At 51.1% G+C, this 24,520-nt stretch overlaps 1 protein-coding gene across 1 annotated transcript in view; it reads left to right on the forward strand.

Moving 5' to 3' along the window:
* TPO (thyroid peroxidase) overlaps positions 1 to 23,148 on the forward strand; it is a 230,903-nt gene extending 207,755 nt beyond the window's left edge. The window contains exons 13-14 of the mRNA XM_075341562.1: positions 7,638 to 7,737; positions 22,992 to 23,148. Of these exons, the coding sequence (XP_075197677.1) occupies positions 7,638 to 7,737; positions 22,992 to 23,148 (257 nt within the window). The remainder of the gene's footprint in view (positions 1 to 7,637; positions 7,738 to 22,991) is intronic.
* The last annotated feature ends 1,372 nt before the right edge of the window (positions 23,149 to 24,520 follow it).

The raw sequence follows: 24,520 nt of genomic DNA on the forward strand, positions 1-24,520 counted from the left end.
CCTCAGGGGCGTGACTACCCTGCGATGATGGAGCCCATGCCCTCCGAGCACTGGCCCACTGTAGTGGCCGCCCGAGGGGTGGTAGATGTGAAGAAAGGGAGAGTGCCCGTGAGAGTGTTGAACTGTGGGGAGGAAGAAGTCAGGCTCCCCCGGTATGCCACCATTGCCAAGCTGCTCACCCTGGACCCTCACACTATCCAGGAAGCCAGTCCATCCACACTCCCACCTAACCCCAGCACTTCCCCACCCCAGGGGGACACAAAGGAGTGGCACCAACAGCTACATGTAGGCACTGATGATACCCCTACACATCACAGGGCCGGGGTACACAGGGTGGTGCAGGAGTACGAACAGGTTTTCAGTAAGCACCCCCTAGACTTTGGGCGGATCAAGGGGGTTCAACACCACATTCCCACAGGTGAACATCCCCCTATCAAAGAGAGGTATAGACCTATTCCCCCTGCACATTACCAGTGTGCCAAAGATATGTTGAGGAATATGAAGGAGGCAGGGGTTATTCGGGACAGCTGTAGTCCCTGGGCCGCTCCGTTGGTACTGGTCAAGAAGAAGGATGGTACCATGCGGATGTGTGTGGACTACCGGAAGATCAACCAGATAACCCATAAAGATGCCTATCCCTTACCTCGAATTGAAGAGTCTTTGGCTGCACTGAGAACCGCAAACTACTTCTCGACCCTTGACCTCACCAGCGGATACTGGCAAGTGGCCGTGGCCCCAGAGGACCGGGAGAAGACCGCCTTCACCACCCCGATGGGACTCTGCGAATTCAATAGCATGCCGTTTGGGCTGTGCAATGCCCCTGGGACCTTCCAACGGTTGATGGAGTGCTGTCTGGGACATTTAAACTTCGAGACCGTCCTGCTGTATTTGGATGATGTGATTGTTTATTCCCAGACGTATGAAGCCCATCTGGAGCACCTGGCCGAGGTGTTCGCGTCCCTTGCCCAGTACGGGATGAAGTTGAAGCCCTCAAAATGCCACCTGCTGAAACCCAGAGTGCAGTATCTAGGGCATGTGGTGAGTGCGGATGGTGTCGCCCCCGACCCTGAGAAGATTACTGCCATCCAGAGCTGGCCGAGACCAACTACAGTGAGGGAAGTAAGGCAGTTCCTGGGTCTGGTGGGGTACTATCGGCGCTTTATAAAGGGATACACGAAGATGGCTGCCCCCATGCAAGATCTCCTCGTGGGACAGACCAAAGGTGGTAGACCCATTGGAGCCCCACTGTCGTGGGAGGACAAGCATGAGGAGTCCTGTTGCCAGTTGAAGGCGGCCTTGACCGGAGAAGAGGTCCTGGCGTACCCTGACTATGGGAGCCCGTTCATCCTCCACACGGACGCCAGTAATGTGGGGCTAGGAGCGGTCTTATCCCAGGTCCAGGATGGAAAGGAGAAGGTGATTGCCTACGCTAGCCGAAAACTCCCGCCGACCGAAAGGAACCCCGAGAACTATAGCTCCTTCAAGCTTGAGCTATTGGCGTTGGTGTGGGCTATCACGGAGCGGTTCCGCCACTACTTGGCGGCAGCCAAATTCACAGCGTTTACGGACAACAACCCGCTGACTCACCTGAACACGGCCAAGTTGGGCGCGCTGGAGCAGCGGTGGGTAGCCCGGCTAGCCAACTATGATTTCACCATAAAGTACCGAGCTGGTCGTGTCAACATAAATGCTGATGCACTCTCCCGGATGCCCCATCTGTCAGAAGAGGGGTGCGAGGATGACGACCTCGAGGAGATCGAGTTGCCTGCGTTTCACCAGCTGCCTACTGAGAGGGTACAAGTCTGTCAGCAAAGGGTGGATCTGGACCCGCGGCCCAGTCAAGAGTGGCAGGACGCCCAGGACCAAGCGCCGGCTGTCCGCCTTGTCAAGACTCTGGTGGAACAAGGTGCTATGGGAATAGACCCTGCCGCTCCAGCCGAAGCTCAACGCTTGTGGAAAGAACGAAAACGGCTTTACCTAAACCAAGGGAGGCTGTACCGTGAGCTGATCAACCTGAAGACCCATGAGAAGATATGCCAGTTGATCGTTCCTCAAGCTGAGGTCGCTACTGTCCTGCGGGCATACCATGATGGTGCTGGCCACTTCGGGTGGAAGAAGCTGGAGATGCTGTTGAGGGAGCGGTTCTATTGGAGTGGGATGCGTGAATCGGTGGAAGCCTGGTGTCGAGAATGTGGTCCTTGTACACTGAGGAGAAAGGACGAGACTAGCCAGAGGGCACCGTTACATCCCATAGTCACCCATCAGCCGCTGGAGTTGGTCGCCCTGGACCATGTCAAGCTCACCCCTAGCCGAAGTGGGTACACCTACGCATTGACCATGGTAGACCACTACTCAAGATTTATGGTGGTAGTCCCCGTTAAGGACCTAACTGGTCGAACCGCTGCTCGAGCGTTCCAGGCTTATTTCTGCCGACCCCATGGGTACCCCGAGAAGGTGCTGACTGACCAAGGCCCGGCTTTTGAAGCAGAGGTGTTTCACGAATTCTGCCAGTTGTACGGCTGCAAGAAGATCCGGACCACTCCGTACCACGCCCAAACCAATGGCATGTGCGAGAAAATGAATCACTTGGTCCTGGGGCTCCTCAAGACGCTACCGCTGGAAGAACGGAACATGTGGCCGGAAAAGCTACCTGACTTGGTCGACATGTATAATAATATCCCGTCCAGCTCGACGAAGTGCACCCCAGCGTATCTGATGAGGGCTCGGCCTGGCCGCCTGCCGGTGGACCTGGAGATGGGGTTGGAAGCCCCAGAAGCACTCCCTTCAACGGCAGAGTGGGAAAGTCGGAGGAGGGCACAGTACCGGCAAATCCAGGAGTATGTGGAGAAGAACCTCAGTCGGAGCCGAGAGCAGCAGGAGCACCGGTTCAACCAGAAGGCGCCCGCAGGTCCTTTCCAGCCAGGGGATGTGGTGCTGAAACGGAAGAGGAAAACCCACAAGCTGGATGATCAGTGGGAGCAAATCCCTTATGTCATACAACCCACAGAATGGGGAGACGGGAAGACTTACCAGATCAGTCGTGACCAAGGGGACACCCTAGCCACAGTTTCCCGGGACCATCTAAAGAAATGCCCCCCAGCGCTGAAGGCAGAGGCCGAAGTACCGGTTCCTCCACCAGTGGAGAAGGCAGCAGAGGTAATCCACACTGTAATGGGTGACTTCCCAGCAGACTGGCCTACACAGGACGGCGCGGTGATTCTTCCAGTGATACTGTTCCCACAACCCGTGGATGAAGAAGTAGTGGAAGCGGTCAACCGTGAGCCAGAACTAGTGCCAGTGCCCAGGGATGAACCTGTACCCAGCTCCCCTGCACCTCCGCCTGCCCCACACTGTAGCAGGGAGGAGGAACCGATTGTTCCCTCTACCCCACTGTCTAGTACCACTGACACCGGGCCCCGAAGGTCCACCCGTTCCAACCTAGGTAGACCCCCACTTAGGTACAGGGAGACCGTTCTATGAATGAAAGGGGTCCGCAAACGTAAGAGTGTGCTGTTTGTTTGAAAAGGTTTAGAAAGTTTGAAATGATAAGAAGAAAATGATTATACCGAGTACTTCACCAGATTTGTTTGTGATTTGCAACCGGCTGGAGCCGGCACCGTTGTCCCCGTGGGGACCGTTTAAAATGCATGGGAACTATCCATGGACAAGCCCGTGAACTTGCAGGGCACCACAAACGTTAAGTGGCTTGTAAATATGTTGGGTACCGTTACCGTTTCCGCAATGCCGCCTCCGGAGAGGCAGGTTGGAGGGAGGGCCCTGAGCAGAGCAGGCCAGGGCCCAGCCACCAAAGGAACCGGTGGCCACCCTCTGGAGGGGAAGGACAGATCCCGCTCGGGTAACTTGTGCTGGACTGTGGGTCAAGGGGTGCTGCCTGGGTTTTAGGGGCAGCATCAGGGCCAGGTTGCTTGGGTGGGAGAGAGCGGAAACCGTGACCGTACACCGTTGCAACGTTAAAAGTAAATGTGCCTCCCGTCTTGGGAAGAGTTATTAAAAATGTTATTCATGTTTTGCTTAACCTGTTATCCCCTTTTTACAGAAAAATAAAACCGGTGTAGGACGGCAGCCCGCGGACGGTCTGCATTTTGCTAAGGGGGAATGTGTCGCCCTGGGCAAGCCAGGGGACACAGGTCACAACACCACCACACCCCACACTCCAGGTAGGCACATCACAGCTAACCACAAATCCTTGTTGCCTTCCTCCAGAGGTTGATGATGCACACCAGGGGGTGGGCCAGGCGGTTGGCTCCGCCCACCAAGGAGCTCACAGCTCTGGAGGCAGGAAGTAACCAGGCAGTTAGCTCAGGGACGAGCTTGAGTGAGGAGTCTAGTCAGGGAGGAGGAAGTGGAAGGAGTGGAGGAGTAGTCTAGACAGGGCAAAAGTAAACAACTAAGTGAAAGTGAAGGAAGGAAAGTAGTAAAGGAGGAAAAGCAAGCAAAGTAACAGAAGAGAAAGACAGCCTGAGAGCCCAGCTTTGTGTAGGGCCAGAACAGCAAGGTCAGCAACGGCCGTGACTGTCTGGAGGGGGACCGTTTGGAAGTTCCTGGAAGGACCCCGTTGGTTGTGTGCCCGGTGGTCTGGAGCAGTGTTCCGAAGGACAGTCAGCACCAGGGCAGGGGCCTCTCGGACCCCGGCAAGGCTAGGAGTCGCCAGATTTGCCAAATCCGTCAGTGACGGGGACGCAGATCCCCCAACAACCAAGTCCCGATTGAAGGCAACAGCCCAACCCGTATTGGAGAGACACCGCCACCACCACGGCACAAGTTTCTCAGGGCCAGCGCCTGCGGGCAGAGTGTAGAGCTCCTCCGGCCCAGATTGCAGCCAGGGAGCGGGTAACCGGAGGGAATCCACCGCTACCATCAGTCAACACAGGTGCAAGGAAGAGGGACATCATCGTCACCTACCGGGAGTGCAGGTGCAGCCGTCTGTGGGACCGTCCTACCAGCCGTTGGTTTACCGTACAAACTGTGTCCATGTGTCAGGCTGAGTGAGTACCATAGTGCCGCAAGGCACAGCGCTGCCCCCGCGTCCCTGCGCCCTCCAGGCCCTACACTTCACATCTCATCACCGGGCCCCGGGATCACCAACCCCTACCCACGGAGGGGCAACACAACACCTGGCTGCTCCGCATCACCATCCCCGGGACCCCCACACTGAGCAGCGGTGGTGCAATCACCACAACCGTGGGTGGCGTCACGAACTATAACAATCCCCACACCCAACAAACACCCCCTTTCACTCACGGGCGAGGAGTGTCGCTCGAGAAACCCCGGGATCCGGCCCACGGCTCGAGCCACCAGGAGCAGCTGCCGGACCCGAGCAGAAGGGGTGAGCGCGGTGTGCTGACACCCTCCTCTCCGCCCACGACAACATCGCTTCCGAAATATCGTCGGGGTCACATAGTTAGTGACGCACATCCGGCGCTGGTAACGACATCGCAACGTGTAAATCCTAGATGCGCTGATATACGATCGCAAAAGCATCGAAAATCAGTGATCTGTGTAGCGTCGGTCATTTTCATAATGTCGGGTCGACCGCAGGTACGATGTTGTTTGTCGCTCCTGCGGCACCACACATCGCTGTGTGTAAACCCGCAGGAGCGACAAACATCTCCTTACCTGCGTCCCGACGACAATGCAGAAGGGAGAAAGTGGGCGGGATGTTATGTCCCGCTCATCTTCGCCCCTCCGCTTCTATTGGCCGGCCGCTTAGTGACGTCGCGGTGACATCGCTGTGATGCCAAACGCATCTCCCCCTTGAAGGAGGGATAGTTCGGTGGTCACCGTGACGTCGCTGGCCAGGTATGTGCGTGTGATGCTGCCGTAACGATAATGTTCACTACGGCAGAAATCACAAGATATCGCATGTGTGACGGAGGGGGGTGCTATCGCGCTTGGCATCGCTAGCTGATGCTAGCGATGTTGCAACGTGTAAAGTACCCCTAAGAGTCTTACGGTTGAAACGCATCTGATGTGAGTCTTACAATTTCTATGGACCTGCTATATTACTCATGAATCATGCTTTATTTTGTGGATGATTTAAAAAAAAAAAAATACCAATAAAGGTGAATTTTATTATAAAGAAAGAAGCTTGGAAGTTGGATCATTTCCTCTCTTTTCACATGAGCTAACACTACCATTCTTGGGTGCTCAGTATTCTCAACGTGTAGTTGGACGCTCGGATGAGCTCAACAAGTGTGCAGAGTATAATGGAAGTCAATGGGGAACGCGAGCATTTTTCCAGAAGAAAAAAATGCTTGAGTTTCCCATTGACTTTCTCTGAGCATCCAACTATTCATTACGAGTACCAAGTACCCAAGCATGGTATTGCTCGCTCATCACTAGTTAGAGCCAAAAAAAGGACTAGGTGAGTTTAGGCGTATGGCTTTACAAAGAAGAAATTTGCACTCCAGCACATGTTGTATATCCAATGCATACAGTACATCAGGGGTGGATATATCATTGGTGCAGCGTGCACAGCTGTACGGGGGCCCAGGAGGTATGGGGGGCCCATTTTCGTATTCAAATCAGCAAGAAGATCCTATCACAGACACAAAGGGGGCCCATAAACTTTCATAAGGACTCTCTTTCGTCTGTGTCCATTACTGCAGCACATACATGAAAAATGTGTACAGAACATGCTATGAAATCAAAAAGAAGCTGTGACGGGGTCCTTCTCCCATATCACACGATCAACAGAGCAAGAGATGGCTGTACAATCCAAAGAGCATTTATTCCAAGCAAATCGAATGGTCCATAACATAATCCACAAAACAGAGAGTAAAATTAGTCCAGGAACACAAATATAGTCCGGTAAGCGATATATGTCCAGTTCTCTCTGAGAAGTCTCAGCTTCTCAAAGAGGATCAATCCTTCTCTGTTCAAGTTCTCCAACAGATTGCCTGAATCTCCCAGGTAAGCAAAGAGGTTGGGTGGATCCAAGGACCCTTCCCCCAAATTTAGGAACAGGAACACTACAGGGGGTGATTAGCTACAGACAATACAAAGTACACACAAACAATACAAATAATCGACAGTGAACCAAGCTTAAAATATGAATCTGCACATGATACACCTCCCCACAAATCCCACCATCACAGAAGCTTCTTTGAAATGTTCACATTTCTGTTCCTTAAGTGCCTGTAAATGACCGGTTTGTTCTCATTCTGAGATAGTTAATATTCTTCTACTCCTAAATATATGCCTTGAATCAAGATTAGTTTTTAATCTCCCGGGTCATGGACTAAATGTGCCTTTCACTTTGCAAAATAGGTGATTATTAGAATAATTGTGCTGCAGCAGTGACTACAGAAATGTCACAAAAGATTTCCATCATTATTTTGCTACTGGGGAAAAGAACACAACACATCCTATGTTGTTAGATGCGATGTTTACAGCAGCAATTTTGTGGGGCCATCATGAAATGTTCTTTTTGTAAACGTTTCTCATGATTAAAAGCAAAGTCTGTTATTAAAATATTCATATGTCATCATAAAAGCGGCAATAATTTGTAGGTTTCATTAGGCGAATACTAAATGGTTTTCAAAATTAATTTTTGACTCTTCGAAATAATTTTTTTCTATTAAACCAATATTTTTACTCAACTTTTATGTTTTCAGATTCTGGGAATCTTCCGCGTGCGTCCATAGCATCCATCATCTTGGTAGCTCTTCTGTTCCTTTCTTGGGCTGCTATATGCTGGTTTCTGGTTTGCAGAGGGTAAGGAAAATGTATCTTGTTCTCCACTTATTGTATATTTGTTTATTGTCAATCATTTGGATAACCAGACTCTTGTGAAGCCTCATGTGAAAAACATTGACTTCGTAATGTCACCAGTCTGCCGATATCTGAATACCCTTGCTAATGTATGTGCGCCTTTACATCTTGTATGTGTGCATCTTTATCTGAGTATGTGCAGCTCCATCTGTCATTTCTGCCTACTTGGATATTATTATTACAGCCTGTCTTTATCCTATCTGCCTTTTTGTGGTTTTTTTTTTTTTACATTGTTCCCTACACAAAGGAAAGAATCTGTTCAGTTGTCATTGCTAATTATTTTCAGTATTCATCTCGAGGATAGGTATTATACTGTTTAGTAACAGTTGAATTCGGACCCTGGAAAGGGTTCAAACGACACAGAGGAAGACTTCAGTTCCATTAATGGCGTGTGGTAGATGGGGGAATGTACCTCAGCGTTAGGTCACACATCTGTCTGCTCTATTTCGGGACTGTTCTATAATCACAGTTATTTTCGCAAATTGTTGCATATGAACTAAAATACTTTGAAAAAGGGAGTTTTCTAATCATATTTGTGGAGACACAGGGGTCCGTGGGTGCTCTTGTTCACTGGCCTGGCCACCTTTAGAAAGACAGCATGGCCCATGGCTCATCCCAAGTGAACGCCCAAACTCCTTACCCATGGACAGAACACTACTCAGACAACACAGGGTGAGGGAATCACAATATTAAACTTTATTGGAACTCCAACAGTGAAAGGCATATAACACAAAACCATGAAAATCACACAAAGTAACAGGCAACAGAGTCTCACCCTTCCGCTGGCTCACCACGGATTAGAATATTCGTGCCTTCGGAGCTTCCAGGGCCACATACCTCAAACCAGCAGCACCCTGCTTTTGGCCGGCACCCACCGGGAACAGGATAGTGACAAGCATAAGAAGCTTCATGAGCACAGCAAAGTCCATAGCCAGGTAACCGAATTTTCCCAACCCCGGTATCTTACAGCCAAATCCTAGAATCCTCAGCAGTACTCCTGCACTATATAATCCAGTTTATGATCCCCTAACTATCGCCAAAGTTCCTAGGCTAGGTAAAGGACTTCTAACTGTGACCGAAACACCTAGATTGAAACCATGTAGCAAAACAACAGCGTGGTGACTCAAGAAGTGCCTTTTTATATCTCACAGGCACTGATCCTAGGGTATTGTGGTCTTATTGGATTGGGGAATAAGGCTGTGCTCTTATTGGGTGAACTTCCAATCCGCATAGTTAATTCTCCTGTATAATTCTCCTCTGAATGAGGTAGGCAGAGAGGCTGAGGGGATTTACATTAAATTAGCAACCTTAGACAATGGAAGGCGCTGATGAGTCCAGTGGAAAACAGTGACTTAACAAACACGAGTTACCACACAATTGAACAGGGCTCTAACTTCACAATATCCACCTCCAGGACCATCCTAAAGACCTCCGCACATAATTAGTCAGCTCATCCTTCTGATTTAGGAGGGAATGGCCAACTATCTAATATGTATGAGAAACCAGAAAAAAATCCAGCTGTGTCTCTGTAATAGCTGATTGCTGTTGCTGTTTTACAATCCAGGTAAAATATGTAATAGACAAGACAGTTATTACACTAACATACAATATATCGGCAGTCTCCTCAGACTATGCGTTTCGGTGTAAGAACACCTTCTTCCAGGTCTTTCAGGTCAATTTTTCAGGTCTCCAGGTTTTCAGGTATTACATAGACCCAGCTGGATTTTTTCTTGTTCTTCATATTCATCTAGTTTGTGCGGTTGGCTGCTGCCTTGTCCGTGCCGGGCTCCGGAGCTTCAGGTTGGGGGGAAACTGTAGCCTACTTCCGGGGTCATGCAAACTGAGCCGAAATCCAGCGTCGGATTGAGAGTGAGATCATCCTCTGATGCTGCACATTTATTACCATGTTAGCACGCCCACAGAGGAGTAATAACATGCTAATGAGGTGACTGGCCGGAGAACTAACACCCAGGACATTAGTCCCCTCGCTCATTAGCATCCGGTATAAGATCTTTAGAAATACTTTTTCTAAAGATCTCTTTATTTATGCTAGTGTATACAGGGACAGTTGGGCAGGGATAAGCAATATGTACCCAGAATTGCTCATGGTTCTGGGTGCATATTGCACCTGACAGGTTCCCTTTAAGGCTATTTTCACATGTGCTTTTTGTGCATTCAAATCCTGCTCTCTTAGCAGTAAAAAGAAGTTGCTTCTTAAAACCAGGTTTTGCTGCATTTTTCTACATTTTTTATGCAGTTGTCGCGGGCGGAGGAGGGGACGCTGCGCTCTCCCACTGCTCGGGTCCGGCTGCCGCTGCTGCTGCGGCCGCTGCTGCTGCTCGGTGGTGGCTCGAGCGGTGGGCCGGATCCTGGGGACTCGAGCGGCGCTCCTCGTCCATGAGTGAAAAGGGGGATGATTGATTGTGGGGGTTTTGATTATGGATATTGTCCGTGACGCCACCCACGGTGGTGGTGATTTTGGTGACACCACTGCTGCTCTGAATGGGGATCCCGGGAGCGGTGACAGGGAGCAGCTGAGTTGTTATTTTTCCCCTCCATGGGTAGGGGGCTGGTTGTCCCGGGGCCCGGTGATGGGGTAGGGCTGGATGGCAGGCGGGTTGTGGGGCCTGGTGAGGTGCAGGGTCGCAGGGGCAGCGCTCTGCCGTACGGCACGGGGGTACTCACTCAGCCTGAGACGATGACACAGTTCTCGGTAAAACACACGGCTGGATGGACGGGTCCCCCAGACGGCTGTGGTTGTTTCTTCCTCGTAGGTTAGTGATGACTGTCTCTCCCTGCACCTATGTTCTATGTTGATTCCGATGGGTTCCCACCGGTAACCCGCTCACCGACTTGGATGTGGGCCGGAGGAGCCCCTTTTGCCCGCAGGCGCTGGCCCTGGGAAACGGTTGCCCTTGGCAGTGGCAGTGTCTCCCCTTCACGGTTGGACGGTTGCCTTCTGTCGGGACTTGACTGTTTGGAAACCCAGGAGGTCCCCTTCACTAACGGATTCGGCAAATTCACGGCGACTCCTAGCCTTGCCGGGGTCCGAAAAGCCCCTGCCAATGGTGCTGGCTTCTCCTTGTGTACCGGTCCGGTACCGCTGGGCCACCACCCGTCCACGGTCCTTACGGCAAACTCCGATAGGCCACTCCTGCAGACAGTCACCACCGTCTGCCAACCTTGCTGCTCCGTCCGGGCCACACACCCGGACTCACTTCTGTCTGCTCTCTTGCCACTTCACTACTGCTCACTTTCCCTCCTTCCACTTTCACTGTCAAAACTCAATTGCTCCTTTTTCCCTCCTCCAGGACTGTGAACTCCTTGGTGGGTGGAGACCAACCGCCTGGCTCCACCCCCTGGTGTGGACATCAGCCCCTGGGGAAGGCAACAAGGATTTTGTGTCTGGCTTAGATGTGCCTAACCGGGGTGTAGGGTGTGGTGGTGTAGTTACCTGTGACCCCTGGCTTGTCCAGGGCGCCACACATTTTTTGCTGCATTTTTGTTGCATTTTTTGGCTGTGTTTTTGGTGTCTCATTTGTCAAAAAGTTAGTTTCATTTACCACAAAAGCAGCAAAATCACAGGAATAAACCACGTCACCCGCTCCTGGTTTTGGCTTACAAATACTCATCAAATTCTGAGGCCTGAAAATTATGTCCTGGCTTCTCATTAAACCCCAGAGTGAAATTAGAGAAATGCAATTTGCAAAGAATAAATTTGCTGCAAAATCTGTGCAATTTGATGAATTCGAACATCATCAGATCCGCTCATCTCTAAATGACCCTATTGATGTACGACACATACAAATGACAGATCCATAGAATGATAGGCTGTCAGATTCTCCTGGAAATTGGAATAATGTCATTGACTGTGTAGAAATATCCAACTTGTGTACCGGTCCGGTACCGCCGGACCACCGCCCATCCACGGTCCTTACGGCAAACTCCGATAGGCCACTTCTGCAGACGGTCACCACCGTCTGCCAACCTTGCTGCTCCGTCCGGGCCACACACCCGGACTCACTTCTGTCTTCTCTCTTGCCACTTCACTACTGCTCACTTTCCCTCCTTCCACTTTCACTGTTAAAACTCAACTGCCCCTTTTTCCTCCTCCAGGACTGTGAACTCCTTGGTGGGTGGAGACCAACCGCCTGGCTCCACCCCCTGGTGTGGACATCAGCCCCTGGAAAAGGCAACAAGGGTTTTGTGTCTGGCTTAGATGTGCCTAACCGGGGTGTAGGGTGTGGTGGTGTAGTTACCTGTGGCCCCTGGCTTGTCCAGGGCGCCACATTCCCCCTTAGCAAAATGCAGACCGTCCGCGGGCTGCCCGTCCATCACCGGTTTTATTTTCAACAACTGAAAAAGATATAAACAACGGTAACAGACATACAATTAAAATAACATCTTCCCACATCGGGAGGTACTCTTACTTAAACGTTGCAACGTAAACGGTTACGGCTTCCGCTCTCTCCCACCTAAGCAACCTGGCCCTGATGCTGCCCCTAAGCAAACAGGCAGCACCCCTTGACCCCCAGTCCTGCACAAGTTGCCCGGACAGGTTCTGTCCTTTTCAGGGGACCCACATCCATGGGGAGCCCCTGAAACCCCCAGAGGATTGCCACCGGTTCTGGTGGTGGCTGGGCCCCAGCCTACTCCACTGCGGGCCCTTCCTCCAATCTGCCTCTCCGGAGGCGGCAACGGTGGGAGCTGTAACAACATAATTATTTACAGGCCACAAGTTTGTGGTTGCCTTGCAAGTTTCTCAGGCATGTTCATAGTAGTTTCTATGTAAAGTGGTGAAGGGGGGTCCCAACGGGGACCAGCTGCCGGCTACGACCGGTTCCAAATTAAGGCTTGTCAATCAGGTAACTTTCCAGCAATTATTCATTTTCATTTTCAAACTTCAAAACTTTTAACACACACAGTTTTCTTGTGGTCCCAACGGGGATGGTGACAACGGTGCTCCGCTGCCATCACTCGGATTCCTCGGCGTCACCGGAGGGAGGGGGTGCGGTGCTCACACGGGCCTCCTGGCTGCCCCTCAGCTTCGCATCCAGCGCAAACCACCCCCTCTCCCCTCTCCCCACAGTGCCGGGTGTACTGAGCCAAGTCGCCCGGCATCAGGTTACGACCGGGGTGCTCCTCTGGCAGGTGAGCATTACCATCCCGCCGGGCTATGAAAACTTCGGCCTCCAGGCCCGGTTCGTATATGAAACCAAAGCCCCGGCGGACATCAAATCGCCTCACCTGCCCTTCATACAGGGGGCCCCGGACTCGAAAGGTCGCCTGCCTCAGGTTCTCCTTCTCTCTGATTGTGCGGGCCACCAGCTCCGCCTTCTTCTTCTCCCTCTCCGCGATCTCCGAGCCCAACGGTGTAGGCTCCCTGTCCCAATATGGTGCTGCTGCGAGCTCCGGCGCACGGGTCGGGCCCCGCAAGACCTTTTGGATGCTGCCAACTGCTGGTGATCTGGGCGGAAGGTCCCGCGGTGACTTGGCCTGGGACGCCGCCTTGCAGCAACAACCCGGCGCAACCTCAGCCGAGGTGTGGGGGATGGGCACAGGGGTTTTCTTCCGCTGGGCCTTCGGCATTGAACGGCCTGTCAGCTCCGGCTCGGGGGAAGTCTCTGTAGATGCCTCCGGTTCAGGCTTCGGGGCTTTCCATGGCAGCACCTCCGGTCGGCTACGGGCTCCGGCTACAGGTCGGTCCTCCTGGGCGGACATGCTGGGTATCGCTACCGGTTGCGGTGGTAGCGGGCCTAGTGGCGGGGTCACGGCAGCCGGAACGGGTGGCGAGGGAGGCAGTAGGGCGAGGGGGTTCAGACCGGGTCCCGCAGCCGCGATGGCCGACCCTTTTGGGGTACCGGGGCGTGGGTCACTCACCCTCCCTTCCGCTACTTCCTCCTCGAGTCTCCGCACGGTCGCTATGACCTCCGTCATGTCAGTCTCCCACTCCTCTAAGAGGAGCTGCATCTTAACCTGCAGCCTCTGGTAGAGCTGCGCGGTCCGAATCTCCACCCACGCCGCGGTTCCAGGCGCGGGGGCTACGGTGCTACGGGACGGCATATACATCTTGCTGGCGGCCTCTCCCAGGAACAAGATGGCCGCAGGGTCCTGGCGTCCCCGCTTTTATAGCCCCGCTCACATGCGGCCAGCCGCCATTCCGTCTCCCCTAGCCTCTTTTCAGCTCCTTCTCTACAAGGGCGGGGTTTTTGGCCTTCGCGCCTCCACTACTCGAGGAGACGCTCGAGCGGGAACTTTTCGCGCCAAAGATGGCGGCTTCTGAAATTTTTTTTCGGCCAGACACCTCCGGCGATAACAAGGCGCACCTCTACCAGACAGCAGAGCAGTAAGATCCTGTTTGTGACGCCAAGTTGTCGCGGGCGGAGGAGGGGACGCTGCGCTCTCCCACTGCTCGGGTCCGGCTGCCGCTGCTGCTGCAGCCGCTGCTGCTGCTCGATGGTGGCTCGAGCAGTGGGCCGGATCCCGGGGACTCGAGCGGCGCTCCTCACCCGTGAGTGAAAAGGGGGATGATTGGTTGTGGGGGTTTTGACTATGGATATTGTCCGTGACGCCACCCACGGTTGTGGTGATTTTGGTGACACCACCGCTGCTCTGAATGGGGATCCCGGGAGCGGTGACAGGGAGCAGCTGAGTTGTTATTTCACTCCTCCGTGGGTAGGGGGCTGGTTGTCCCGGGGCCCGGTGATGGGGTAGGGCTGGATGGCAGGCAGGTTGCGGGGCCTGGTGAGGTGCAACGGAGGAAACGGTTGCCCTTGGCGGTGGCGGTGTCTCCCCTTCACGGTTGGACGGTTGCCTTCTGTCGGGACTTGACTGTTTGGAAACCCAGGAGGTCCCCTTCACTAACGGATTCGGCAAATTCACGGCGACTCCTAGCCTTGCCGGGGTCCGAAAAGCCCCTGCCAATGGTGCTGGCTTCTCCTTGTGTACCGGTCCGGTACCGCCGGGCCACCACCCGTCCACGGTCCTTACGGCAAACTCCGATAGGCCACTCCTGCAGACAGTCACCACCGTCTGCCAACCTTGCTGCTCCGTCCGGGCCACACACCCGGACTCACTTCTGTCTGCTCTCTTGCCACTTCACTACTGCTCACTTTCCCTCCTTCCACTTTCACTGTCAAAACTCAACTGCTCCTTTTTCCCTCCTCCAGGACTGTGAACTCCTTGGTGGGTGGAGACCAACCGCCTGGCTCCACCCCCTGGTGTGGACATCAGCCCCTGGGGAAGGCAACAAGGATTTTGTGTCTGGCTTAGATGTGCCTAACCGGGGTGTAGGGTGTGGTGGTGTAGTTACCTGTGGCCCCTGGCTTGTCCAGGGCGCCACACATTTTTTGCTGCATTTTTGTTGCATTTTTTGGCTGTGTTTTTGGTGTCTCATTTGTCAAAAAGTTAGTTTCATTTACCACAAAAGCAGCAAAATCACAGGAATAAACCACGTCACCCGCTCCTGGTTTTGGCTTACAAATACTCATCAAATTCTGAGGCCTGAAAATTATGCCCTGGCTTCTCATTAGACCCCAGAGTGAAATTAGAGAAATGCAATTTGCAAAGAATAAATTTGCTGCAAAATCTGTGCAATTTGATGAATTCGAACATCATCAGATCCGCTCATCTCTAAATGACCCTATTGATGTACGACACATACAAATGACAGATCCATAGAATGATAGGCTGTCAGATTCTCCTGGAAATTGGAATAATGTCATTGACTGTGTAGAAATATCCAACTAGTTCTGCGGCCTTGTTCCATGACTACAGCACATCCACTCTGGAACCTGCTGTGCAAGTTCAAGATGCCAGAAACAAAAAAGAAAATTGCTTCCATATCATTCTTTACAGGTAGAAAGATAGAATAGAGTATAGGTCTTACATCAATTGATTCATCATTTCCACCCAAGCATTTATTAAACTCCTTGATTGCCCAGCAAGACTCCATCAGAAGCTATTCTATGTTATCTACAGTATTTTCTGCTATGATTAGAGAATGACTTGTATTGAGAAGCCCACAGCACAAAAGTGTTATGTAAAGTGTAACTGCACTTTTAGAAAACTTTTGACATGTGAAAGAGAAGTCAGAAGTTTTTATCAGTGAGGGACTGATTGCTAAAACAAAGGTGTGTAGCCCAGGGAAGGGGGTACTCGGTCCCGGGCAGTTGCAAATGGGAATGTCACTCTGGTGGCCGTTGCCTGGTGCTGTGCCCTGAGGCTTCTCTTGTAAAAGGGGAATTATTTTTTAAGTAGGGATGAAAGTTAGTGTACGTGACGCTACCTGCGGGTTGCGGTTAAGGGTAGAGAACCGCCCCTGCTGAATGTGGATACTCCCAGGGCTGGTGGTGGTTGCAGCAATGATGTTAGACCCTCCGCAGGTAGGGCCGTGCCTTGGAGTTGTGAAGGGCAATCATCAAGACCACACAAGATTGTAACCAACAGTCTGTACTTACTCCGACCCGTGGATGACTGGTTCAGGTCCCATGGAGTATCAGTGTCAATGTAGTGACCCAGGTTGCTCTGTCCCCGGCACTCTCTGTTGATCGGGTCCCCGTAGTATAGAGCATTTGGGGCCCGACTGTCCCTTTTCGGGTATCAGTCTCCTTTTCCGTACGGTGGGCAGTGCGGACCCTGTGGGGAGGTTAGTGTTCGAACCCCGATCCTAGTTTACTGCTGATGCTCCCGGATTATTTGGTTCGGTGAAGTCCATGAACGTACCCACACCGTGCAGGTGATTATCAAGCCATGTAGAACTGCAATATCTGCTTTATTTGATCAAATTTGATGTAAAATCAACAGTGAATACTATAAGACAAAAAAGAAAAGTGACTTCAATGTATCACAATTGATGGACTTTTTATTTAGCCATCTCTTAGGCACCAGCGCTGCCAATGCCAGAAACGGCCTTCTGCGGTTTCTAATCCACCTGGGCACCAGCCTCAGATTCTGGCATTGCCTCAGGTTGTTCAGCTTGCTGCTCTGGCCTCCGCATCTAAGTGTGGAGTGCCAACTAATGAGCATGCGCGGTCTGAACTCCCACGGACAGAGGCTAAGTCCCATGAGTACCCCACGGCGCATGTGCAGGCTGAATTGCCAGTGCCAGGTTCTAAGTCTCGTAAAGCGTCTACAGAGCATGCTCAGGTTGTTAGTGATCAGTCAGAGACTAAAGGGTACTTTACACGCTGCGATATCGGTACCGATATCGCTAGCGAGCGTACCCACCCCCGTCTGTTGTGCGTCATGGGCAAATCGCTGCTTGTGGCACACAACATCACTTACACCCGTCACACGGACTTACCTTCCCTGCGACATCGCTGTTGCCAGTGAACTGCCTCCTTTCTAAGGGGGGCGATTCGTGCAGCGTCACAACGACGTCACACGGCAGCCGTCCAATAGCAGAGGAGGGGCGGAGATGAGCAGCTGGAACATGCCGCCCACCTCCTTCCTTCCTCATTGCCAGTGGACGGAGATAAGGAGATGTTTGTCGTTCCTGCGGTGTCACACGTAGCGATGTGTGATGCCGCAGGAACGAGGCACAACATCGCTACTGACCAGACAACGATTTTTCATAAATAAGCGACCACTCTCAGACAAATGATTTTTGCCTCTTTTGCGATCGTTTAAGGTCGCTCCAGCCTGTCACACGCTGCGATGTCGCTAACGACGCCGGATGTTCGTCACAAACACCGTGACCCCGACGATATATCGTTAGCGATGTCGCAGCATGTAAATGGCCCTTTTGTCCGGAAAGGACTCTACTGGGCATGTCTGTGACATGGCAGGACCCGATTGGCTCTCTTTTGTCAGCTGTCCTGCTGAGGTGTCACACTCCACTGCCACTTCAGAGTCACTGGTTTGGCATGTGTTCTGGGTGTGGGTGTGTGCATGGTGTTTTACTTTGAGTTGTTGAGTTGCGTAGCCTCTGTGAGGTGAACATTTGTTACGGCGACTATCTTCATTTACATAACCTCTGTGATGTGAAAACAGGTTATTGCGACCCACTATAGACTACTCTGTGCAGTCAACACAGCCTATTGAGTTTATATTTATTTTTAGTTATAAGCTGTTGTGTCTGCCTTCTCCTCACGACTACTAGGAGCAGTATACCATTACTGCACCGAGAACTCTGGGTTGTGAATGATGCCATTATATTTCCCTTCAATCTGCCAACACTGTAACACTATATTTAAAGTTGTAGAAGACCAATGTTTGATTGAGAGCTTTCCACCTCCTCCCCCTTTCTTTTTAGTTTAATTTGATTTACAGCAAAGTTATTGGCAAATGGAATTGTAGCACCCACGAGGCAGGGATTAAATTACTCGTCGCCAGGCCTGGTGATGTTGGGTCTGGTGATGTCACCGGGTGGCCCCTTTTACCTGGTTTTGTGGCCCCAAGGTGTGCAATAAAGGAGGGGGTGGTAATGGAGGTTTGATTTTGTGACGCCACCTGCAATATGCGGCCAGGGAATAGCCGCCGCTGCTGTTGCTGCCCTCTAGGGCAGATGGTAGTGGCATCCGGGATGTTTCTGCTCACCACAGGTGGAGCGGGCCCCAGGGAGATGATTGAGGTGGTAGTGGTGAGTTGGGGTGCAGGGTTGAGGGCGCCGACAGTAACCAGACGACACAGATTGGTAGTTTTCTTTTACCTTTACTGGTAACAGGTTGTAGTCCCGAGGTTACCATAGCCAAGTCAGCCTGGTAGCAGGGAGGAAGATCTCTATGCCAGGTACGTTGGAGGCCTTACTTTATGCACTTTGGATGTTGGATCCCCGTGGCTTGCAGCTACTTGGGGAGCCAGGTTCTTGGTTGCTTAGTGCTCTGTCCCTCTCTGACGGGTAGCGCAAGCTGGATATGGGGCCCGCGTGTTCCTCCGCGGCCCCGGCCCTATTTTGCTACTTTCCCTTAGGGCTTTGTTGGTGGGCCAGGAAACATGGAATATACTGCTCTCTGGGTTTTACTACTGAGCCTTTAGTACCCTGTAATCTAGGACTCCAGTGTCCTGTACAATGCGCTCGGTCCTGGAAAGCTTGTAGACAGCTCTCTTACAGTGACTGGTCTCTTTACTCTCCTCCACGGTTCTGAGGCTCCTCTTCCTGTTCCTCTGACTAACCCCTTCCCATCCCAGAATGCACAGGGGAGGGTCATCCCAAACAGGACTTGAGCTCCCCCTTCTTGTCTGAGTCAGGAAGTGTTGTGTGCAATGGTACCTGGCATTGAGATCTTCCCCGCTGCTTCCAGGCATAGCACTGCTCCCCAGGTGAGGAGAATAATGCCATTGTGGCTCCCATGACCACTGGGGTGCCACAGAATGTTTTTTTATGATGCTCTGAGGTCTTTCCAGGCTCCAGGGAGTATTAAATCTAACATGCAAAAAGAATTAAATAAAAAAATAAAATAATACTCATCTTTCCTCACCTTTCCAGGCACCGCCACTGTCTCCGGTGACCACTGCCTGGTTCTCAGGGCCTTTTCTTTCCACATACATAAGCCAGTATGTTCTCTCTAGAAAAGACTCTCCAGCCGCGACCAGGCCTCAATTGTCAGTGTGCGTCATGGCAACACAATGCACTATGAACTCCGAGGCCAAGTCACGGATGGAAGTCTTGTTCAAGAGTGAAGATATCGATGTTCAACTATAGAAGGTAGAAGCTATAAGCCCTGAAAGGTAAGAAGCAATAGTTTTACTGGGGCAGGTGAATGGTGAGGCAAGTATGGCCAACATTTTACTAAGCTCCAATGTAGAGAATTACAAAAAAAATCCAAATTGTGGAGAATTCTCTGTTAATATCACATTAGAGTCTTCCATCAGACATGAGTGTTGAAATGTATTGTCTTATGAATGGCACTGGATAAGAATATGTCTCCCATAGACTCTGATGCTAGAAAGATATACTCTATGACATACATAAGGTTTTTTGTGGTTTGCTTCTGAATAGAAATACAGAGTGGAGTTTTCATTTCTATGCTGCAAGAAATAAAAAATGTATACCAACATAAACCAACTTAACAATAGCACAGCAGGCAGACGGTCCAGCACCACTGACTCCAACGAGAGCTATTTAATCAGCAACAGAGAACTGAGGCCCAACAAGCCGGGGGTGCCAACCAAAAAACGAGTAGTAGGTGCAAAGTCAAATATGAAGAGAGAAGAAGGGCACTCACCAGGTGAAGTTAAAAAATGGTCCTTTATGTCATATACAGTGCCTACAAGTAGTATTCAACCCCCTGCAGATTTAGCTGGTTTGATAAGATGCAAATAAGTTAGAGCCTGCAAACTTCAAACAAGAGCAGGATTTATTAACAGATGCATAAATCTTACAAACCAACAAGTTATGTTGCTCAGTTAAATTTTAATACATTTTCAACATAAAAGTGTGGGTCAATTATTATTCAACCCCTAGGTTTAATATTTTGTGGAATAACCCTTGTTTGCAATTACAGCTAATAATCGTCGTTTATAAGACCTGATCAGGCCGGCACAGGTCTCTGGAGTTATCTTGGCCCACTCCTCCATGCAGATCTTCTCCAAGTTATCTAGGTTCTTTGGGTGTCTCATGTGGACTTTAATCTTGAGCTCCTTCCACAAGTTTTCAATTGGGTTAAGGTCAGGAGACTGACTAGGCCACTGCAACACCTTGATTTTTTCCCTCTTGAACTAGGCCTTGGTTTTCTTGGCTGTGTGCTTTGGGTCGTTGTCTTGTTGGAAGATGAAATGACGACCCATCTTAAGATCCTTGATGGAGGAGCGGAGGTTCTTGGCCAAAATCTCCAGGTAGGCCGTGCTATCCATCTTCCCATGGATGCGGACCAGATGGCCAGGCCCCTTGGCTGAGAAACAGCCCCACAGCATGATGCTGCCACCACCATGCTTGACTGTAGGGATGGTATTCTTGGGGTCGTATGCAGTGCCATCCAGTCTCCAAACGTCACGTGTGTGGTTGGCACCAAAGATCTCGATCTTGGTCTCATCAGACCAGAGAACCTTGAACCAGTCTGTCTCAGAGTCCTCTCAAGTGATCATGAGCAAACTGTAGACGAGCCTTGACATGACGCTTTGAAAGTAAAGGTACCTTACGGGCTCGTCTGGAACGGAGACCATTGCGGTGGAGTACGTTACTTATGGTATTGACTGAAACCAATGTCCCCACTGCCATGAGATCTTCCTGGAGCTCCTTCCTTGTTGTCCTTGGGTTAGCCTTGACTCTTCGGACAAGCCTGGCCTCGGCACGGGTGGAAACTTTCAAAGGCTGTCCAGGCCGTGGAAGGCTAACAGTAGTTCCATAAGCCTTCCACTTCCGGATGATGCTCCCAACAGTGGAGACAGGTAGGCCCAACTCCTTGGAAAGGGTTTTGTACCCCTTGCCAGCCTTGTGACCCTCCACGATCTTGTCTCTGATGGCCTTGGAATGCTCCTTTGTCTTTTCCATGTTGACCAAGTATGAGTGCTGTTCACAAGTTTGGGGAGGGTCTTAATTAGTCAGAAAAGGCTGGAAAAAGAGATAATTAATCCAAACATGTGAAGCTCATTGTTCTTTGTGCCTGAAATACTTCTTAATACTTTAGGGGAACCAAACAGAATTCTTGTGGTTTGAGGGGTTGAATAATAAATGACCCTCTGAATAAACTTTTCACAATTTAAAAAAAAAAATAAAAAAAGAAATAACATTCTTTTTTGCTGCAGTGCATTTCACACTTCCATGCTGATCTACAGTCCAAATGTCACAATGCCAAGTTAATTCCGAATGTGTAAACCTGCTAAATCTGCAGGGGGTTGAATACTACTTGTAGGCACTGTAAATTACAAGAGGCAGAGGAAGGTTGCGGGAAGCAAGGACGACAGCTGCCGTTTAGCGCTTAGAGTAGCGCTTCTATGGATCCACCAATAGAACCCGTAAAAGCGCTACTCTAATGCGGGCTTTACACGAGACGAGCTATCGTGCGATGCATCGTCGGGGTCACGGTTTTCGTGACGCACATCCGGCATTGTTCACAACGTCGTCTCATGTGACACCTCCGAGCGACGCAGAATTGCTCACAAATCGTGAGTCGTGTACTTGTCGCTGAGTTTTAAAAAATTGTTTATTTAACATGGCGCCAGTTGTTCATCGTACCCGCGGTAGCACACATTGCTCCGTGTGACACCCCGGGGACGATGAACACAGCTTACCTCCGTCCCGCGGCACCCGCCAGCTATGCGGAAGGAAGGAGGTGGACGGGATGTTTACGTCCCGCTCATCTCCGCCCCCCCGCTTCTATTGGCCGGCGGCTGTGTGACGTCGCTGTGACGCCGAATGTCCCTCCCCCTTCAGGAAGAGGATGTTCGCCGCCCACAGCGAGGTCGCTCAGCAGGTAAGTACGTGTGACAGGGGTTTAACGAATTTGTGCGACACGGGCAGCGATTTGCCCGTGACGCACAAACGACGGGGGCGGGTACGATTGCTCAATTGCGATTACGATTGCACGATAGATCGTAACGTGTAAAGCCCGCATAAGCGGGAAACGGCAGCCGATGTCTGCCTCGTGTGATTTATGTGAAATAATTGACAATTTTTTACCTTCACCGGGTGAGTGCCCCTCTTCTCTCTTCATATTTGACTATAAACCAACTTAACCAAAGCTAAAAGGCCACTCTTTTGGACTGTGTCAGGTTGATAAATCCCATTGATACATTTGACATAATCGACATAGGAAGATTTATCAAAATTGGTGCAGATACCTAGAAACATTAATTAGGTTGCTGATTTGACTTTCCAGGGGACTTCTGAAGAATGAGACACAACACTGATTAAATCATTGGGGACATTTTTCAAATCTGGTGCAAGAGAAAGTCAAATTTAAAAGAAAGGTGGAAGACATACTTTGTAAATGTTCAGTAAGGGCCCTGTGTAGCTTTATTGGTGCCCCATTATGGCTGACTCCAGTTCTCTAACATTCTTATAGCAGTAATGCAATGCCAATGTATCCTTATATTATTGAGTGCCACTGGATATGCTTTTGTAGTTATGTTGTTTTTCCGGTTGGCGCCTGTTCACATTTGTGGAAGCTTCTGGTCAGTTTTCTGATATTGTTGACTCCGGTTCTCAGCATTTGTGTTGTATATCACCTGCACTTAAAAAAGAAGTTTCATATTTTTAGATAGAAATAAAATGTTGTTTCTAAAACACCTTTAACTATTCTGTATTTTCTATATAGCAGGAAATTCTCCTTCAAGACATCTGCTGACTCCCATCATGGAGAAGATCTGAAAAAAACATCAATATCAATAGACTGTTCTAAGTGTCACACAATGTCATTGCCGTTGTACCCATCAGTGACTTTAGAGCTAAATAAAGTGAATAGTTCAGTATAAATAAAATATATCAGAATCAGGTCGGCCTGGACTTTTTGTTTTCATTGTCTACCAATGCTATTGTCAGGGCCGGGAGTACTGGTGGGCCCAGGAGGTGGATCCACTGGACCTTGCACCCCACCAGAGGGCAGGGCACACGGCAGCCGGAGCACTGGCGTGGCAGGGACAAGTATAAACAGGTCACCAGAGTCACAGAGTTCTTTAGGACAGTAATGTAAACAGGCAAGGTACCAGAGTGCAAGGACAAGAAGTCAGTAGGACACGGTACCAGGGGACCTGAGCACCTAGCTCATAAGACTAGCTACAAGACACGTTGATCAGGCCCCGCCCACATGGAAAGGCAAGTCTTATATACCCAGCACAGCCCCATGTCATTTCCTGCTTCAGGTGTGCTGGGCCTATAAGACCAGGAGAGTGGGCGCGGCCTGGTCCTATACAGAACCATGTGGCTAATACTCAGAGTCAGACTCCTGAGACCAGGAACAGGACTCAGGGGAGCAAGAGCGGGAGCGGCAGCCATGACTGGGGGACACATGGAGTGGATCAGTGGGTAAGGAGTGGTGCTGGGACACGGGGAGCGTGACAGTACCCCCCCCTCTATGCCCCCCCCTCCGAGCACAGAACCCCAGGGGCACCCCGGATCGAGTCACCGGACCAGGATCCAACACAAAGGCGGGGAAGGACTGCTGACCCCGTACCGCCTTCCTGGCCGCACGACGCCTAGCCGATCTACTAGTAGTAGCAACGGGGGCAACGGGAAGCGGGGGAAGACAGTCAGAAGCAGGACTGGGGTCGTGGACGACCGGACCGGGCGTCTCGGACTTGGTACAGGACAGTGTCTCTTCCTCGGTAGCCGGTGGCATCACAGTCTCAATTGTCAGGGACGGTGGAACGTCGCTGGAGTGCGTCGTCTCCTCTGGTTCCGGTGGCACCACAGTCTCAATTGTCAGGGACGGTGGAACGTCGCTGAAGTGCGTCGTCTCCTCTGGTTCCGGTGGCACCAGTGTCTCAATTGTCAGGGACGGTTGAACGTCGCTGAAGTGCGTCGTCTCCTCTGGTTCCGGTGGCACCACAGTCTCTATAGTCAGGGACGGTGGAATGTCGCTGGAGTACGTCGTCTCCTCTGGTTCCGGTGGCACCACAGGTACAAGTGACAAGAGGTGTGGCACGGCACTGGACTGAGTCGTCACCTCTTCAGGGATCGGTGGTTCCAACGGTTCATGTGACAGGGACTGAGGAACAGGCTGTAGGCATTGGTCCTGACACAAGGGTCCCCAGCGGGAAATAGTGCCAGAGCGCCAACTAATAGCAGGGTCATGGAGTTGAAGCCAGGGCAGACCCAGCAGGAGCTCAGGAGCCATTCTTGGGATGA

Source organism: Anomaloglossus baeobatrachus, chromosome 3 (assembly GCF_048569485.1).
Source record: "Anomaloglossus baeobatrachus isolate aAnoBae1 chromosome 3, aAnoBae1.hap1, whole genome shotgun sequence".
NCBI lineage: Eukaryota > Metazoa > Chordata > Amphibia > Anura > Aromobatidae > Anomaloglossus > Anomaloglossus baeobatrachus.